The sequence below is a fragment of the Osmerus mordax genome, chromosome 21 (assembly GCF_038355195.1).
Source record: "Osmerus mordax isolate fOsmMor3 chromosome 21, fOsmMor3.pri, whole genome shotgun sequence".
In the NCBI taxonomy this organism is placed as follows: domain Eukaryota; kingdom Metazoa; phylum Chordata; class Actinopteri; order Osmeriformes; family Osmeridae; genus Osmerus; species Osmerus mordax.
This window is the reverse complement of record NC_090070.1, coordinates 6,390,788-6,404,638: the sequence shown is the minus strand read 5'-3', so window position 1 is coordinate 6,404,638 and position 13,851 is coordinate 6,390,788. Positions and strand designations below refer to the sequence as shown.

The 13,851-nt window shown below is 43.5% G+C and overlaps 1 protein-coding gene across 1 annotated transcript; it reads right to left on the bottom strand.

The window, feature by feature from the left end:
* Positions 1–7,879: 7,879 nt before the first annotated feature.
* On the bottom strand, positions 7,880–10,499 carry coq7 (coenzyme Q7 homolog, ubiquinone (yeast)). Its single transcript, XM_067259497.1, has 6 exons — positions 10,315–10,499; positions 9,880–10,058; positions 9,480–9,594; positions 9,069–9,208; positions 8,712–8,780; positions 7,880–8,291 (listed from the first exon to the last, which is right to left on the bottom strand). The coding sequence occupies exons 1-6, from the start codon at positions 10,406–10,408 to the stop codon at positions 8,214–8,216; spliced, it is 675 nt and encodes a 224-aa protein (XP_067115598.1). The 5' UTR covers positions 10,409–10,499; the 3' UTR covers positions 7,880–8,213.
* Between the last annotated feature and the right edge of the window lie 3,352 nt (positions 10,500–13,851).

The following is a 13,851-nucleotide window of genomic DNA, read 5'->3' as shown; positions in this document are numbered from 1 at the left end:
AATGCACACCATCCTGACGTGTCAATCAAGCTCTTAATGAGCCTCAGGGAGGCTCCTGGGCATGCTGGGAATCTGGGACTGGGACAGAGGCAGTGTGGGGCAGACAGGCACTCATAATGGCAGTTGACTTTGGAAGGGCAGGAGAATCTGCTGGGAAGATGAGGGACCGGGTGAAGGGGGGTAATTACAATCTACAGATAAAGCATCCACTACTTCATTGACATGCACAGTCAAAGGGTTACGGTGGGTTCATGGTTTAGTGGATGGTTGGCAGAATGTTCGTTTGACCGTGTTTGCACAAAAAACATTGGTTCATCAGTTGACGTTCATCAAATACAAATATTTGGAAATCTTTTTTTTGTCCTGGTGTTTTCATTTCATGTCAGACAGTGTCAAAGACGACAATCCCTGAATCTGGGCAGGACACGATCCAATGTAATGATTGAAATCGGAAATTCATGGATGAAAAGGTCTCTTATCACAAGCGTCTCACATCTAGACATTAAAAGCAAAAACGTCTTTTAAAACAGGCGTTTTATGAGTTCCTGTTCTTGCTTTGGCTAGAAAGGGCATTTTAGCCTCATTCTCACATGCTTTGGGCTGCTTTCATTACTTTCAAGTGAGGCCAGAAAAAAATATGTCTGAGAGAATGTGTATGCCTACGCAAAATAAAAAGAACCCCAATGACACTGCTATACTGAATTTGATCTACCGAGCTGAACAATTTCTTCATTCCTTCATTCTCCTTGAAGTATGTAAATCCATCTGTCTTCCCAGAAATCAATGCAACAATCTGTTTAACAGATACCTCAAATAGCTGAGATACAAAAAAAAGTCGCTGTAAATCTATCACCTTTTTGCCAGACTGTCTCGAACTGAGCTCTCGAAATGGCATTGCTGCTATTTTGTTTTTCTTTGATATGGGATACAAGAGATGATTTTGTGGACAGGCCTCAGATCAATAGCAGGAGCCCCTCCATGTTTTACGCCCACGCTTGTCTCAACTCTGTGAACCTGCCCAAGGTCAGTCACCCTGTTTTGCACCTCCCCAACACCACCATGCAAAAAGCGACACTCTCATCAAGGACTCTATTACCCAAAGCCCCTTTGAACGAGAAGAAAAACATTTAGCGTAACCTGCTGCAGAATGTGAAGAGGCCGCAAAGAGCCACTGACCTTTGGCTCTGACAAGGGGCAGCGGTTTGACCCCCCGGGCCACATAAGATGCATACTTTCTGCCTAGTGTTGTTATATTTTTTTCACAGGCGGCTTCAAGGTCAGGCCACTGACACCTAGATCCAGGGTGGTCCAGGCATTTGTCTACAAAGCAAGTGTCAACACGAGCAAACAGGAGCAACCAGGAGCCGAGGGCCACAAGGCTCGAGCGAGAATTTTTGTCGGCTGAGAGCATCAAAGCACGGCGCGCCACATACAATTGACATTCGCTGGATATCTCTCGACCACCACCACAACACTGAAAGGTCATGACCTCCCCCTTGTAACGACTTCAACATCGAGCACGGGAGCAGTAAACTTTCAGCATGTGTCGTCAACGTGGGTGCTGGGCGAGGGGTTTGGAGGAACGAGAAGCGCACGGAACCATCGCTCGGTCCGCCCGACACGACGCAGCGCTAACCAGCCCGGGGGCCACGTGCTGGCGGCTACGATGCGTGTAATCTGACAATCTGCAGCCGCATCACCCCAAATCTCAGTTGTCACCAGCGTCGCGGGGCTAAGGCCGGCGGAGCGGCCCACGCCATGACAGATGGGGAGGGAGAGTGGCATGTTTACGAGCTGTGTGAAAGCCGGGCTCAGGAGGAGAGCGATGGGGCCCAGACCACGCCGCATTGCCAGGACTCACCCTTCAATCAGCCCAGTCGACAGAGGGGGGGGGGGGCTTACCAGGATTGGTGCAAAGTGCGCGACGGACGCTAAAGGGCCACTAGCAGGTGGAGCGGGTAAAGACAGCCCTCAGAACCAGGTGTTAGGAGGCCTCGCATGTTAACCTTCTGCAGACTGCCAAAGCGTCAGGGTGATAGATGAGGTGGGGGGTGGGGGTGGATGGGAGGGGGAGGGGGTGGCAGTGAAACAAGGAGTTGAACTTCTGGAGTTTTTTGGAGGAGGGGAGGGGGGATGGGGGGGGGGTGATGTAACAACGGCGGAATAGGGTGGCATGACCTAGACGTGTAGGTATGGTGCGCCGGCCCACAAGAGGTGGCATCAGATGGGGCGCATCTGCTCCCTCCCCTCCCCCCCACACCCATTATTCCAGTTGGGCATGCCTGGCGCACCTTTGCCTGAGCAGATCCCACCAGCATGAGCTACACACTCACCAATCCAAGCTATGCAGCCGACTACTGTTAGTGGGAAGAATGAAAAACAAGTCCAGGCATCAAGGGGTTAAAATACCATGTGTGAAAAGCTGGCCCCTGGCTTTAACAGTAGTGTAAAACACAAGCTGAAGCTCAGATTCATTCAAATCAAGCAACAGAAATTGTCCAGTTTGGGGGGGAAGGAATTAAAAAAAAAAAACGGACAAAATGGCATTCTTGCCCACATACACAATGCCAAAAACGACAACGCACAATCCTTCAAACGGTGTAGTGAACAGCTTTCCTCGCATCACCTTTGTCTCTGTCCTCTTGCCTAAGTCGGCCAAGGGTTTTAGAGTCGGGTGGGAGTGTGTGTGTGTGTGTGTGTGTGTGTGTGGGGGGGGGGGGGGCGTGCTTTGGCAAATAGCTTGAAGAGTCTTTGAGGCCCATGACACAGTAGAGCAGCAACGTGGCCTTGGAGTCAGGCTGGAGCGTCCGTTGCGACCGCCTGTCACCACGGTGAAGAATATCTCAGCAGGGGTCACGCCATGCTCGGGGTCAGAGTCCGTGTTCAGAGGCAGCGTCTGTGCTCCCCTTCCAGCTGATCCAAATCACGGCAGTAGCACAGTCCAAACACGCCTGCCAAACCCTGTCTGATAAGACCAAGCACACCCAATAACCCATGCTGATGATGCCGCATATCTAAAGAAGATAATGTACAAAATACATCTTATAAAGGCTTACGAAAGGCTTTGTAGAGCGCTTGTATGGCCTCCATACATGTAACACATCTTAATATAAGCCTACCATGTATGAAACGTTATACATGGGTTAAAACACCAGGTCTTAAAGCAATTTACCATACCACACAAATCTTAGAATGCGCTACAAAGAATTCCTTTCGAATCTTTAGATCTTCCACTTGTCGCCACAAGCCGGAGAGAAGAACTAGGACACAAACACCATGGCATGTTACGTTTAAGTCTGCCTTCCACCACCCAAGCCGACCTTGGCCCGCCCTCTCAGGGTTCTGTAGGAGCCAGTCTTGCCCATGTTGGGAAGGCCGTAAATCAAGGATTCCTCTTGAGGTGATGTCAGTCCTTTGCATCATGTGTTGTGGCTTCACACTGTGAGGACACGTGGTCACAGCTTTCACAGGGCACCCACAAGCCTGGAGATTTACAGGGTAGTCTGGTGAAGTTTGAAGTGTGATTTGATCAGTTGCAGTTGAAAACAAATGCAGCCCTTTGACAATATCCCGCATAGTGTGCAACACCACTTCAGTTTATTAAGTGAAACGGTGAGAAAATGACAAAACTATTAATGCACATACCAGCAACACAGAGCGCAATAAACCCAATCACAATTTTAAACCATGACATCATGTACAGTACACAGTGAATATAAATAACACATTACAGTTAAATGAACCGCAAACAAACCTATTTTGGGCAGTGAATATGGTGAGGTGGCAAACCGAGTGTGATTTCTGCCCCTGCTGCGATATGTTGACCTGGTTAAGTCAAGGTATAAGAGGAGCAGTCTGGGTCAGGGCCACTTCCAGTTAATGGCCTCTCACTTCTGAGAACCTCTCATAAAAAGGTGACAGGTGTCAAAAAGTGACTTTCTGTTATATAGTGATTCCTGTCCTCTGTAAAAATGACTGTATTTTGTATTATCTATAGGGCATGAAGAAGAAAAAGTTTATAAGCATAATTACAAGAGCTCATGTTATATTTATATATATAACCCATCCATATGTCATGTTCATTTCCGTCTAGTTTCCAAGTAGGCTTAGTCCTAAACAAGGATACTAGGCTACACATAGCCTACTCTACCAAACACAAGGGCTGCTGCAGGCTATAAACAATACAATAGCTTTGCCTAAAAATGTCATGCCGACGCTTCAAACTTCAAACACTTTTTGCCTCTTTTTTTTTTGTTGGTTACAAGTAATGTTAGTTTCACAAAGACATACCTTTGCTTTTACCACGGACATAAAGTTACGTGTATTTGCATGTGATGACTGTTTGATCCAGGTAAAAGCAGCTGTTATATGTCATATAAAGTGGGCGGTAGCGTGAAGGAAAAGTCTACAGCTTCTGCGGATGGGAATCAGTTTTTGGCAGAAAGACACTTTTTGGCACGACACCGGCACTGACTGTTGCTATGCTGTGACAAACTGGCACAACAGTTCTGACATACAAACACAGCAGAGGAATCCCGCTCAAATTTATGATAACATGACATAAGCATGAGTGTCAGCTTGTCGTGTAATAATTGAGTGCCTCACGGGCTGGCTGTCATGACGTATACCAACATTTCTTATGGGATTATACACTTGAATGAAACTAAAATATTATGGCAACATTTATTAGGGGATTATACACTTGAATTAAACAATAATATTAAGTTAGGATAAAAATAATAATAATCATAGTTTAGCATTAATTTGTACAGGCCCAACTACAATTCTTTATTTTAAACTATTTTAAATTAAAATTATAAAATATAATAAAATTGTATTTTGGTTTCTAAAAACTATCTAACATACAAACCAAACATTGTCTTAATATCCTAACCCAAATTTTTTTTAATTGGCAATATTATGCTATTACTAATACTAGCCTACTAAACAGGCTGCTAAAATTATTATTAATCGTAGGTTACTTCATCAAGACCTTTGGTGACCCAACAGATGAAAGAGCACTGTTTGCTCTTTGTCAATTGTAGACCGAAAACCTGAAGCCTGGTGATTGATAATCCTTTGGAGACAGAGTCCAAGAAACATGAAGATCTGCATCCGAAAGGTTTCATGACTTATGTGGATTTATATTGTCGGTGCCCCTCGAAATTTACTGCCACGATTATTCTCAGTGAGCGAGACGGTCCTGTTCTGGGTTTTATAGCACTTTTCAAATTCTTATTGCCCATTTCCCGGTCGATTTATCAACAGATTCCAGAGGTGAATCTAGGCAAAGGACTTGAACAATTCCTCCAAACTCCTGATTACCACAGAGTCTAAAGATAGCTCTAACAGGGTGTAAATGTCAGAGCCACACGTTACTCAGCACTGAAGGTTTGAATTGCTCCTCCGTCCTTAGCCGAATCCCAATTGCTTATCAAGCAGAGAGGATGAATTACAGGGGTGGTTAAAAACCGGTGCTAATTTAGACGTTGGTTTTATGGTTTAGGCTGCTGTTATTAACACCTGCATCATGAGTCATAACTCATGTTTTTATTTAACGGCAATTTTGTCACCCAACACAGTGCCAAAAATGCATTTGTGCACTTGTTGCTTTTTTTAAGACTTGCATCTTGCTATAAAGCTGTCAACACTATTAATCTGCAACAGAAATAATCTCTGACAGTCATCTTTTAGATGCAAAGCCTCTCGGCCTCAACTGTCATTTATGTATAGGCCGTTGCTTCCTGTGACAGATTAAAGTATGCCCATGCATCTTCTTGCCCATTATAACAAAGTGGTGAAAATGTCATGTCTGTAATAACAAAAATATCTTCTTTAATTTTGCACCGGTAAGCCTGGCAAGAATGCATTTAGACATCAGAACAGTGGACTATAGCCTATAGCTGGCAACACATTCTCATGTTGACTCATGACTCATGGTTCACACAATAGGAACACATCCCTGGGGAAAACTTCAGGATGAAATGGTTCTTCTGCATTGATACTGCAAATGTATTCAATGTCATCATTTCGGTTTCAATGAAAAGTTTCTGGTGGATTCTGATTTCTGGCTTGTTCTGTTAATGGATCACGGTTTTAGCTCGTCTGTAGACAATTGACCTGAAAACATGCATGCATATCACACGTACTTCATTTGTTACACAATCAAGACATTTATTAGCGTCAAATGACCAAACAGATCAAATGTCAGAAGTGAAAGACGATCTGCAGTGGTTGCCCTGTGCACGTTGCAGGGACGATCTGTTTATGTTCTGTATCACTGGTTGAAATTTATGGACTGTTTTGCAACAAGAGCTAAAGAGGGCCCTTTGTGATTTATGGTGGCTATGCGTCACCGTTTATTAATACTGACTTGGGCTCATTGGCAGTTCAGCTTCGAGGTATCTTTGTCAGCATGATCACCAGGTATCGAGGGTGGACATGGGCAGAGAGAAAGGGGTCACAGATCAAACCCACCTGGAACAAGGCCTAGCTCCATCTTTCATCCACAAAATAGCTTCACCTATATGCACACACCTCTCTGTTGTGCCATTCCGAGTCACCGCCTGCTAAAAGCACACCCAACGGTTAAACCAAACGTTCCTGTTCAAGGTCTTAATTAGTTTGAGGGAGTTTTGTCCATCTTGGGGTGTGTGTGCCTACGGTTGTAGAGGGGGAGGGGTCTATTTTTAAGGCCGAGGACACACAAAGAGCAGAGTTACAGCATGTTAACCTTTCGGGTCAGTTCTGATACATAAACCCAACCCCTGGCTAAAAAAACTCCTCTGACCTCATGCTGGGGAAAATAGCCCAGGCCCTGTGAACTGGGGCCACAGTCCCCGCAAGAGAGGTGCTTCAGCTGGGCCAAGACAAAGGTGCTGTGGCTCTCTCACACACCAGGCAACGAGCCAACACCATGTCCTTAGGAAATTGGGACCGTATATATCCAGTAGCCCTTTAAATCACTGCTTCCCCAGCCTGTGTGTATTAACTAACTAAATATCCTTGGGAGGCGTAGTAGTGTCTGAGGACCTTGAACGTAACTTTGTCCCACCAACAACTTCTTAACCTTCTCACATCTGTGATGTTAGCTCTGCATGTGATGGTCCCAATGTTCCCGCCCTTTTGCTCCCTGTCTCCCTGAGTCCATACAGGATACACAACGTATCTGAAAGACAGTGACAAGTGTGAACCACGGACAAGACATGGGGCGGATATGAAAGGGCTTGTATAAGGACACACTGACCTCTCCTACAATCAATACCAGGGAGCATTGGAAGGAACAAATGACTGACTTGTCCTGCTCGCTCAAAGGCACCCTGTAGATTAGCCCTGCGTTTGTCGATCCCTCTTTCACATTGACCTCATGTTCCAACGAAGAACAGCTGTGTCAGGGGCTTAGCAGTTCAGCTGGAGTGACAAGCCATTGTTCAGGGTGATTAATGACCTATAATATGAGAAAGAGGACAGTTCGTTGAAGGGTACGATGGCGTGAGAATGCCAATATCGATTTGACCTCATTAGAACTATCTGGGCTATGTCGCTTTCTGGGGAACATCGACCCTGTAATTTTTTGCCAAAGACTACATCTGAAAGGGGTGAGATTGTGCAAACCTCTGAAGACTTCATTGCGCTCTAAACCACTGCCAGAGTGTAATAGTGAGTGAAATCCTACCGTAATTAAGCCAAACTGAGTGGAAGAAAACTGTAGACCAAAAGCATTGCAATTGATTTTGAATGTAATTGAGCAGAACACCACCAATGTTTCTAGCAATTTCTCTTCAAGACAGCTTTTTCTTTACCTGACGCCAACTTGAGAAAGACTTCCAACTGTCTTGCGCTGGCATGTATGAACTGAAGAAATAAAACTGGGCTCCTCTTAGACAACCATGTATCAATTTTATTGGTACACATTTAGAAGAAAATACACAAACTGATAAGCGTTGTCAACTTTACGCACTGTGCAGACCAGGCAGACTCACTTTCACTCACATTTACACAATGTAATAGGACAAATTTCCATGTACAGTATCAATATCCATCTGGCAGAGTAACAAATCAACAATCAAACCATCAAATAAAGATATGTAAGGAAATAAATAAAAGTACTTTTTCAAAATGCAGTGGCACAAAATGTTTGGGGGAACCACTAATGCAATTCACATAATTATTTACCAGAATTAGAAATATATATGCAAACATGTGATCTATAATTAGATGCGCTCCGAAATGTATATAGCTGCTTTACAGCCGACTTGTATTGCATTCTTCAAAAGCCAGTATCCGGGTAGCTAAAATATAGGAAACAAAACACAAACAAACATAACTTATTTCACAATAGTCTAGTCTGGTTTAAGCAGCCCAAATGAAGAAAGCATACCACAGCTACCCCAGTCTTTCCCAACATGACCCAGTTTGGACATATCAAAGCGCTTGGGTGGGTTCCATGATAGAAGCCTTGAAATAATTTCTATTTTTGATGGAATATTGTTATTGGTAAACCAATAATGATCCTGTGATGAATGCCAAACAAAAAATACTTGACATAACAAAACACAACATTATGTAACAAAAACAAATAAACTGAAAACCAACAACAAACCCTCCCACATTATGCAACTAATTTTGGTTGAAAGAATTCAGTTAGAACTGCACAGAAGCTTACTGTAACTTTGAAAACAATTAAAAAGGAAGGTAAAATACGGTCTTACAGATTCAGCGTCATGTTCCAGTCCTGTGTCGTGGTGTTCCATCTCATCATCGCGGAATTCCTTTATTACCTTAAAAGGAAACGCAACAACCAAGTTTGAGTGGCTTTCCTGACAAACAAAAGCCCACACCTGGGCAGAGTACAAACAATTTCAATAAATAACTTTTAATTGTCCTTTTTAGAGACTGCTGTATGAGCTGCACCATAACGGTTGAATCAATTAAAAATGTATATGTCATATATATTCACTTAGCAGATGCTTATATCCAAAGCGACGTCAAGAGGGGGATTTGAACCTCCCACCTGACAGCCACTGAGCCCATCCCATTGTAGTGGATACAGCTGGGAGTTGACTAACCTTTAAGAGCTCAATATATCTGTCAGGGTCCTTCTCCATCAGTGCTCTGATCTGGCTGTTGTAATGCTCTGAGATGCTCTCCTCCACAGCCACAGTGCAGGCCATGGCTCCTTCCTTCCCAAGCAGGGCTGTGGACGCCCCTGAGGAGATCAATGAATCATATTTATTTAATTATATTTTTATAAATATTGTTACCAATGTCCTTGGGACCAGTGACCATCTCGAGTCGAACGAAAACCAATACTCCACCTGGTCCCACAATGCCTGATTGCAATGTAAAGCTAAACATATCATTTTGTACGTTGGTAATAATGTAACTCAACGTCCCTTTTTGATATGTTCTTTGTGGAAAATGGAAAGATATAATTTAATCCAAAATTCTCGACTCCCTTTCTTTTAACAATACTTTACCTAATAGGAAGCCTGTAACATTCCAAAGGGGCAGCAGTAATGTTGGTCGAATTCGGTTCTCAGCCAGGATCTCGTCGAACTTCTCAAGGTGCTTTTTTTCTTGATCCCACATTTGCTGCAGGACAAAACAAAATAAACTGTAGCCTACTGATTGATACAGGTTAGCCGGCAAGTGGGTCTGCCATCAAATGTATGGCATCAAACGTATGGAGTCTGCCTCTCCATGTATACTCCACTACACTGCTAACATACATTAGCGTTAATTACACAATAACGCACATGACTCAGGTCAGTCTTTTGGTCAGTCTTTTGAGCGAATATTAAATGTTCAGTGATAACTATCACCTACAAAAGTATTGATAAATCTAACTGTACCTTCAGTTTCTCCTCGGGTGTTTACCTGAATGAGAGGTCCCGTCTGTGACCTTCCCAACACCGCCATCTGGCCGGCGTATATGCGGTTGGCACCATATTCACCTGCGTGGTCTACCCGTAACATGCTGTCCAGCATTGCCTTTTCTTCACTGTCAAGCGGGGGTGGGAGCACGCTGTATCCCCGCGACGAGAGATGTAATGGTCCTGTGTCAAAATGACACAACGAAAAGGTTATGCTATGTCCTCTGGCCTTTTATCCACAACTATACGTGAATTAGACGTTGAAATCATTGGTTAGGTACATCTAGTACAAGTACAGCCAGACCAGATTTAATAAGGGGAGGTAGCTGTTAGCTACAGTTTTTGAGTGCATGATGGCAAATCTCCTTGGACTTCCTTGCTGTTCAAAGCATGGCTGGCTGACAGATATGTTAGTCACATAGCAAACATTGGTGCTTACCTCTGTATTTTAAACAACATTGCTGAATTCTCAAAGGACTGAAAACTTGCGTCCAGTCGTGCAATATAATATGCGCGAAAACGGCTCTCTGCATGGCTCAATCTGTGGTCATTTGTTTAATTTAAAACACAATTCTGGAGTGTCATTGAATGCAATGTTGTCAGTATGTGGTGGCGCGTAGATATGACGTCAGTGATAAGCGGGTTCGGTGAGATTCTATTTTTCTTTATTTAAAAAAATACAAATTACCTGATACAAACCATGCTTTTATCTCTGGCTTTATATTTCAGTAAACATCTCAAATATACAAAGCTTTGGTTAAATGTTTTGTAACAGACTGTACAATTATTACTCATGTGGAACATAGGTGGCAGTCTTGCACAGACTGGTGGGTAATACAGGTAGGGTTTGGCACAACCAGGTAAAGTAAAAGCTTGATAGCCAAGTTGGAACTGCATTTACCAGAATCAGATATAAAAACTTTTTTGAAATGTCACATGTTAAAATGTTTTCAAAAAGAGTTGTGAATTTGGCCTACACACTTTATCACGAGTACCCCTCCAAAACACAGTGTGACCACAGCTGCTTTTGCATCGGTTTAATAACCATTTTATATAAACAATTTTACATCAAAATCTCACTTATAATATGACATAAACTCCAAAAATACCTTAGCCATTTCTAAGGTTTCACATGGACCAGGGTGGACGTCGGCCCCCGCCATTTTTGGAGCCAGTGAAAGAATGCATAGAGACATCCCAGGAATGAAGGGCTGACTGCTATGGAGCTGCTACGAAAGTGGGTAAACAAGTGTGGACTGGAGGATGGTGATGTGGGTGTCTGTGGCCGATCCTGTGCGCGTGTGGGTGCGTGGGTGGGGGATTGGATATCGTGTGTGGGTGCGTGCAAGTAAATGTGAGGGCAAATGGCAAAGTAGTGTGTGTCTGAGTACAGACAAATGAGTGCGTGTGTGTGCGTGCAAGTAAATGTAAGGGGGAACTGCAAAGTAGTGTGTCTGAGTGTAGACAAAGGAGGGTGTGTGTGTGTGGCGTGTGGGCAACAGCAGGAGGGATTGAGGAGGTAGAAGTGGAGGGACGGGCATGAATGCCTGAACATCCCTCAGCTTGGCACAGTCCGGAGGCTGCCCTAAACCGAGGTCCAGTAGACTACAGTCCTTCAGTCAGAACTGCAGACAGAACTTCAGACTAGACCAATGTTTGACTATTATGGCTAGACCTGTGTCCATCCAAGCCTGTCTAGGTCCCAGGTAATCTCCATTTTCTCAAAGCTCCGACAACGACTGGAAGTATGCTGTTGAGGGGGGTTATACAAGGCCTTCTCTCTAACATGGGGCCATGGACTGATGACACACAGGCTCAGCCAGGTAAAGCCAACCATTGACAGAGTAGGCTAAATGCTTATATAAGAACACTGCGTGCGGAACGTCAAATCTGTCAACATGGCGGTCTACCTTCCAATCAGGGATGTGACCACAAAATAGGAGGGAGAGGGAGAGGGAAAAGAGAAACTGTTGTTTTCTTCTTGGTTGACGAATTGTGACCGACTGGATGAAGGGTCAATCCGCAAGTGTTGTCTGCATGGAACCCACCAACTGCACTACGCACATGTGTGTGTTTGTGTGTGTGTGTGTGGCCCTGACTGGTGGTCTGGTCAGACAGAGCATAGTTGTGGTGGGACACAAGGTTGTGGGCCCCTGGGCTACAGTGAGTCAACTATAGATGCTCTCAGAAGGGGGCCAGCCTGGGACTTGACATGTCTTGCCTGGTCAATGCCTGCCTGGTAGGAACCAGTGCGTGCGCCCATGTGTTTATATACCCAATCTGTCTGCCATGTATTTTAAACCGCGAGTGAAGAACAAATTGTTTTCACAGAGAGAAGAAAGTGGGCATCTCCTTTTGATTTTTGTGAAATGAAATTTAGGATGTTGCATGTACTGTTGTTTAGTCATTGGAATTAGTAACCGTCAATAGTGCAGTTCACAAAACACGATATAATGTGTAATATATCTTGTGGCAAACAAAATTGAATTGATTTAATTGAATGTAGTTTTTTAGTATGCTGAGGGGTAGTCTCAACATGTAACTGCTGGCTTTAAGACAAACATATCCTTAGGGCTTGTGACTATTGTGCTTGTGAGTGTGAGTAAGTGTGTTTAGAATGCACTGCATTGCACGCACTTATTCTTAAACATGTATCCTGTTGGTAAATATGTATTTAGCCTACAGCCAATTGTGCTGATAAATTGTGGAAAAAGTATTTTATTATCAAGCAATGTGATCCTGGTGAGAAAGTAGGTCATAAGAAACAAATGATGTTATGCAACATGTAAGAAAAACTAAGCACTTTTATAGCTTCGTGGTATCCCTCTGTCTCATAAAAAAACAATTCATTTTGAGATTTAAATTCACTAAGTCTCCCCAAAAGCTACCCAACCCTTTTTATAGTGGCCTATATAAGACTGAGACCAGTGCTAAATGATGTTTCTGGGCATTATTGAATTGTTTACACTTGAAAATTAGTCTTTGCTCTCTGCAGTCATTGGTTGAGGCTCAAAACTGAGGTATTTCTTCAGACATATTGGAATTCCGGACAGCGTAGCCTAGTCTAGTAGAAGCTAATAAGCCCCTAGATGTCTCAGAAGGTTAAATCATTTTATTTTTACTGAACCAGGAGGCAGGAGGCAGGCATAGTTTACAGTAAGTGGTCACATTAAAAGTTATAAAACAGATAAGTAATGACAAAGCATAATTTGTTTAGAAAAGCAGTAGTGGGTTATTACGGAACGTAGTTAGTTACTGGAGAAGATAACCTCACATGAAGGATCCATCCCATTAGTGTAAACCTACTTGCTGAAAGAAGCTGATCTGAAGATGAAAAGATCAAACTCTTCACCATCTTGTCAGGGCAGGTTGTTTCTCTGGAGGTTCGTCAATGAACCAGGGGTAATAACTGCAATTAGAGCGGAAACCTGAGGGAAAAAACACATTCAGTACCTGTTTTCTTTGTGGTTTCTATGGTTGTCTCCCGATATCTCCAGCCATGGCACTTAAAAGACAAGGTTTAAGTAGGCCTACAAGCTAATTGAGAGAGGGAGGATTGACTAGTAGGTGCATGTCGGTCGGTTTCCAAGAGTGATACACATAATATTTGGATGCATTTTCTTCCAAATCAAGTGGATTCATCTGTTTCTCTGTCAATAAGCCAACCATACTCACATGCTAAAATGAAACTACTTGAGAAAGGAGAGTACTATAATCTTAGAAAATATGAGTAGATTAGGAAAAAACGTAGACCCATTACACGTTACATAACGCAGTGGTTCTCAGCAAACCATTGGGGATTACCCTCTCTTGGATAATGTTGATCTTGGGGGCTCCAAACCCACGTTTTCTTTTCGCATTTGTAAAAAGCACCAGCCTCGCATGCTGACACAGATGAAACGACTTAGGGCAAGGCAGACGTTTATTTTAAAGCAGTGTGATGGCAAGCCAGACCTCAATTTATCCAGCCTATCAT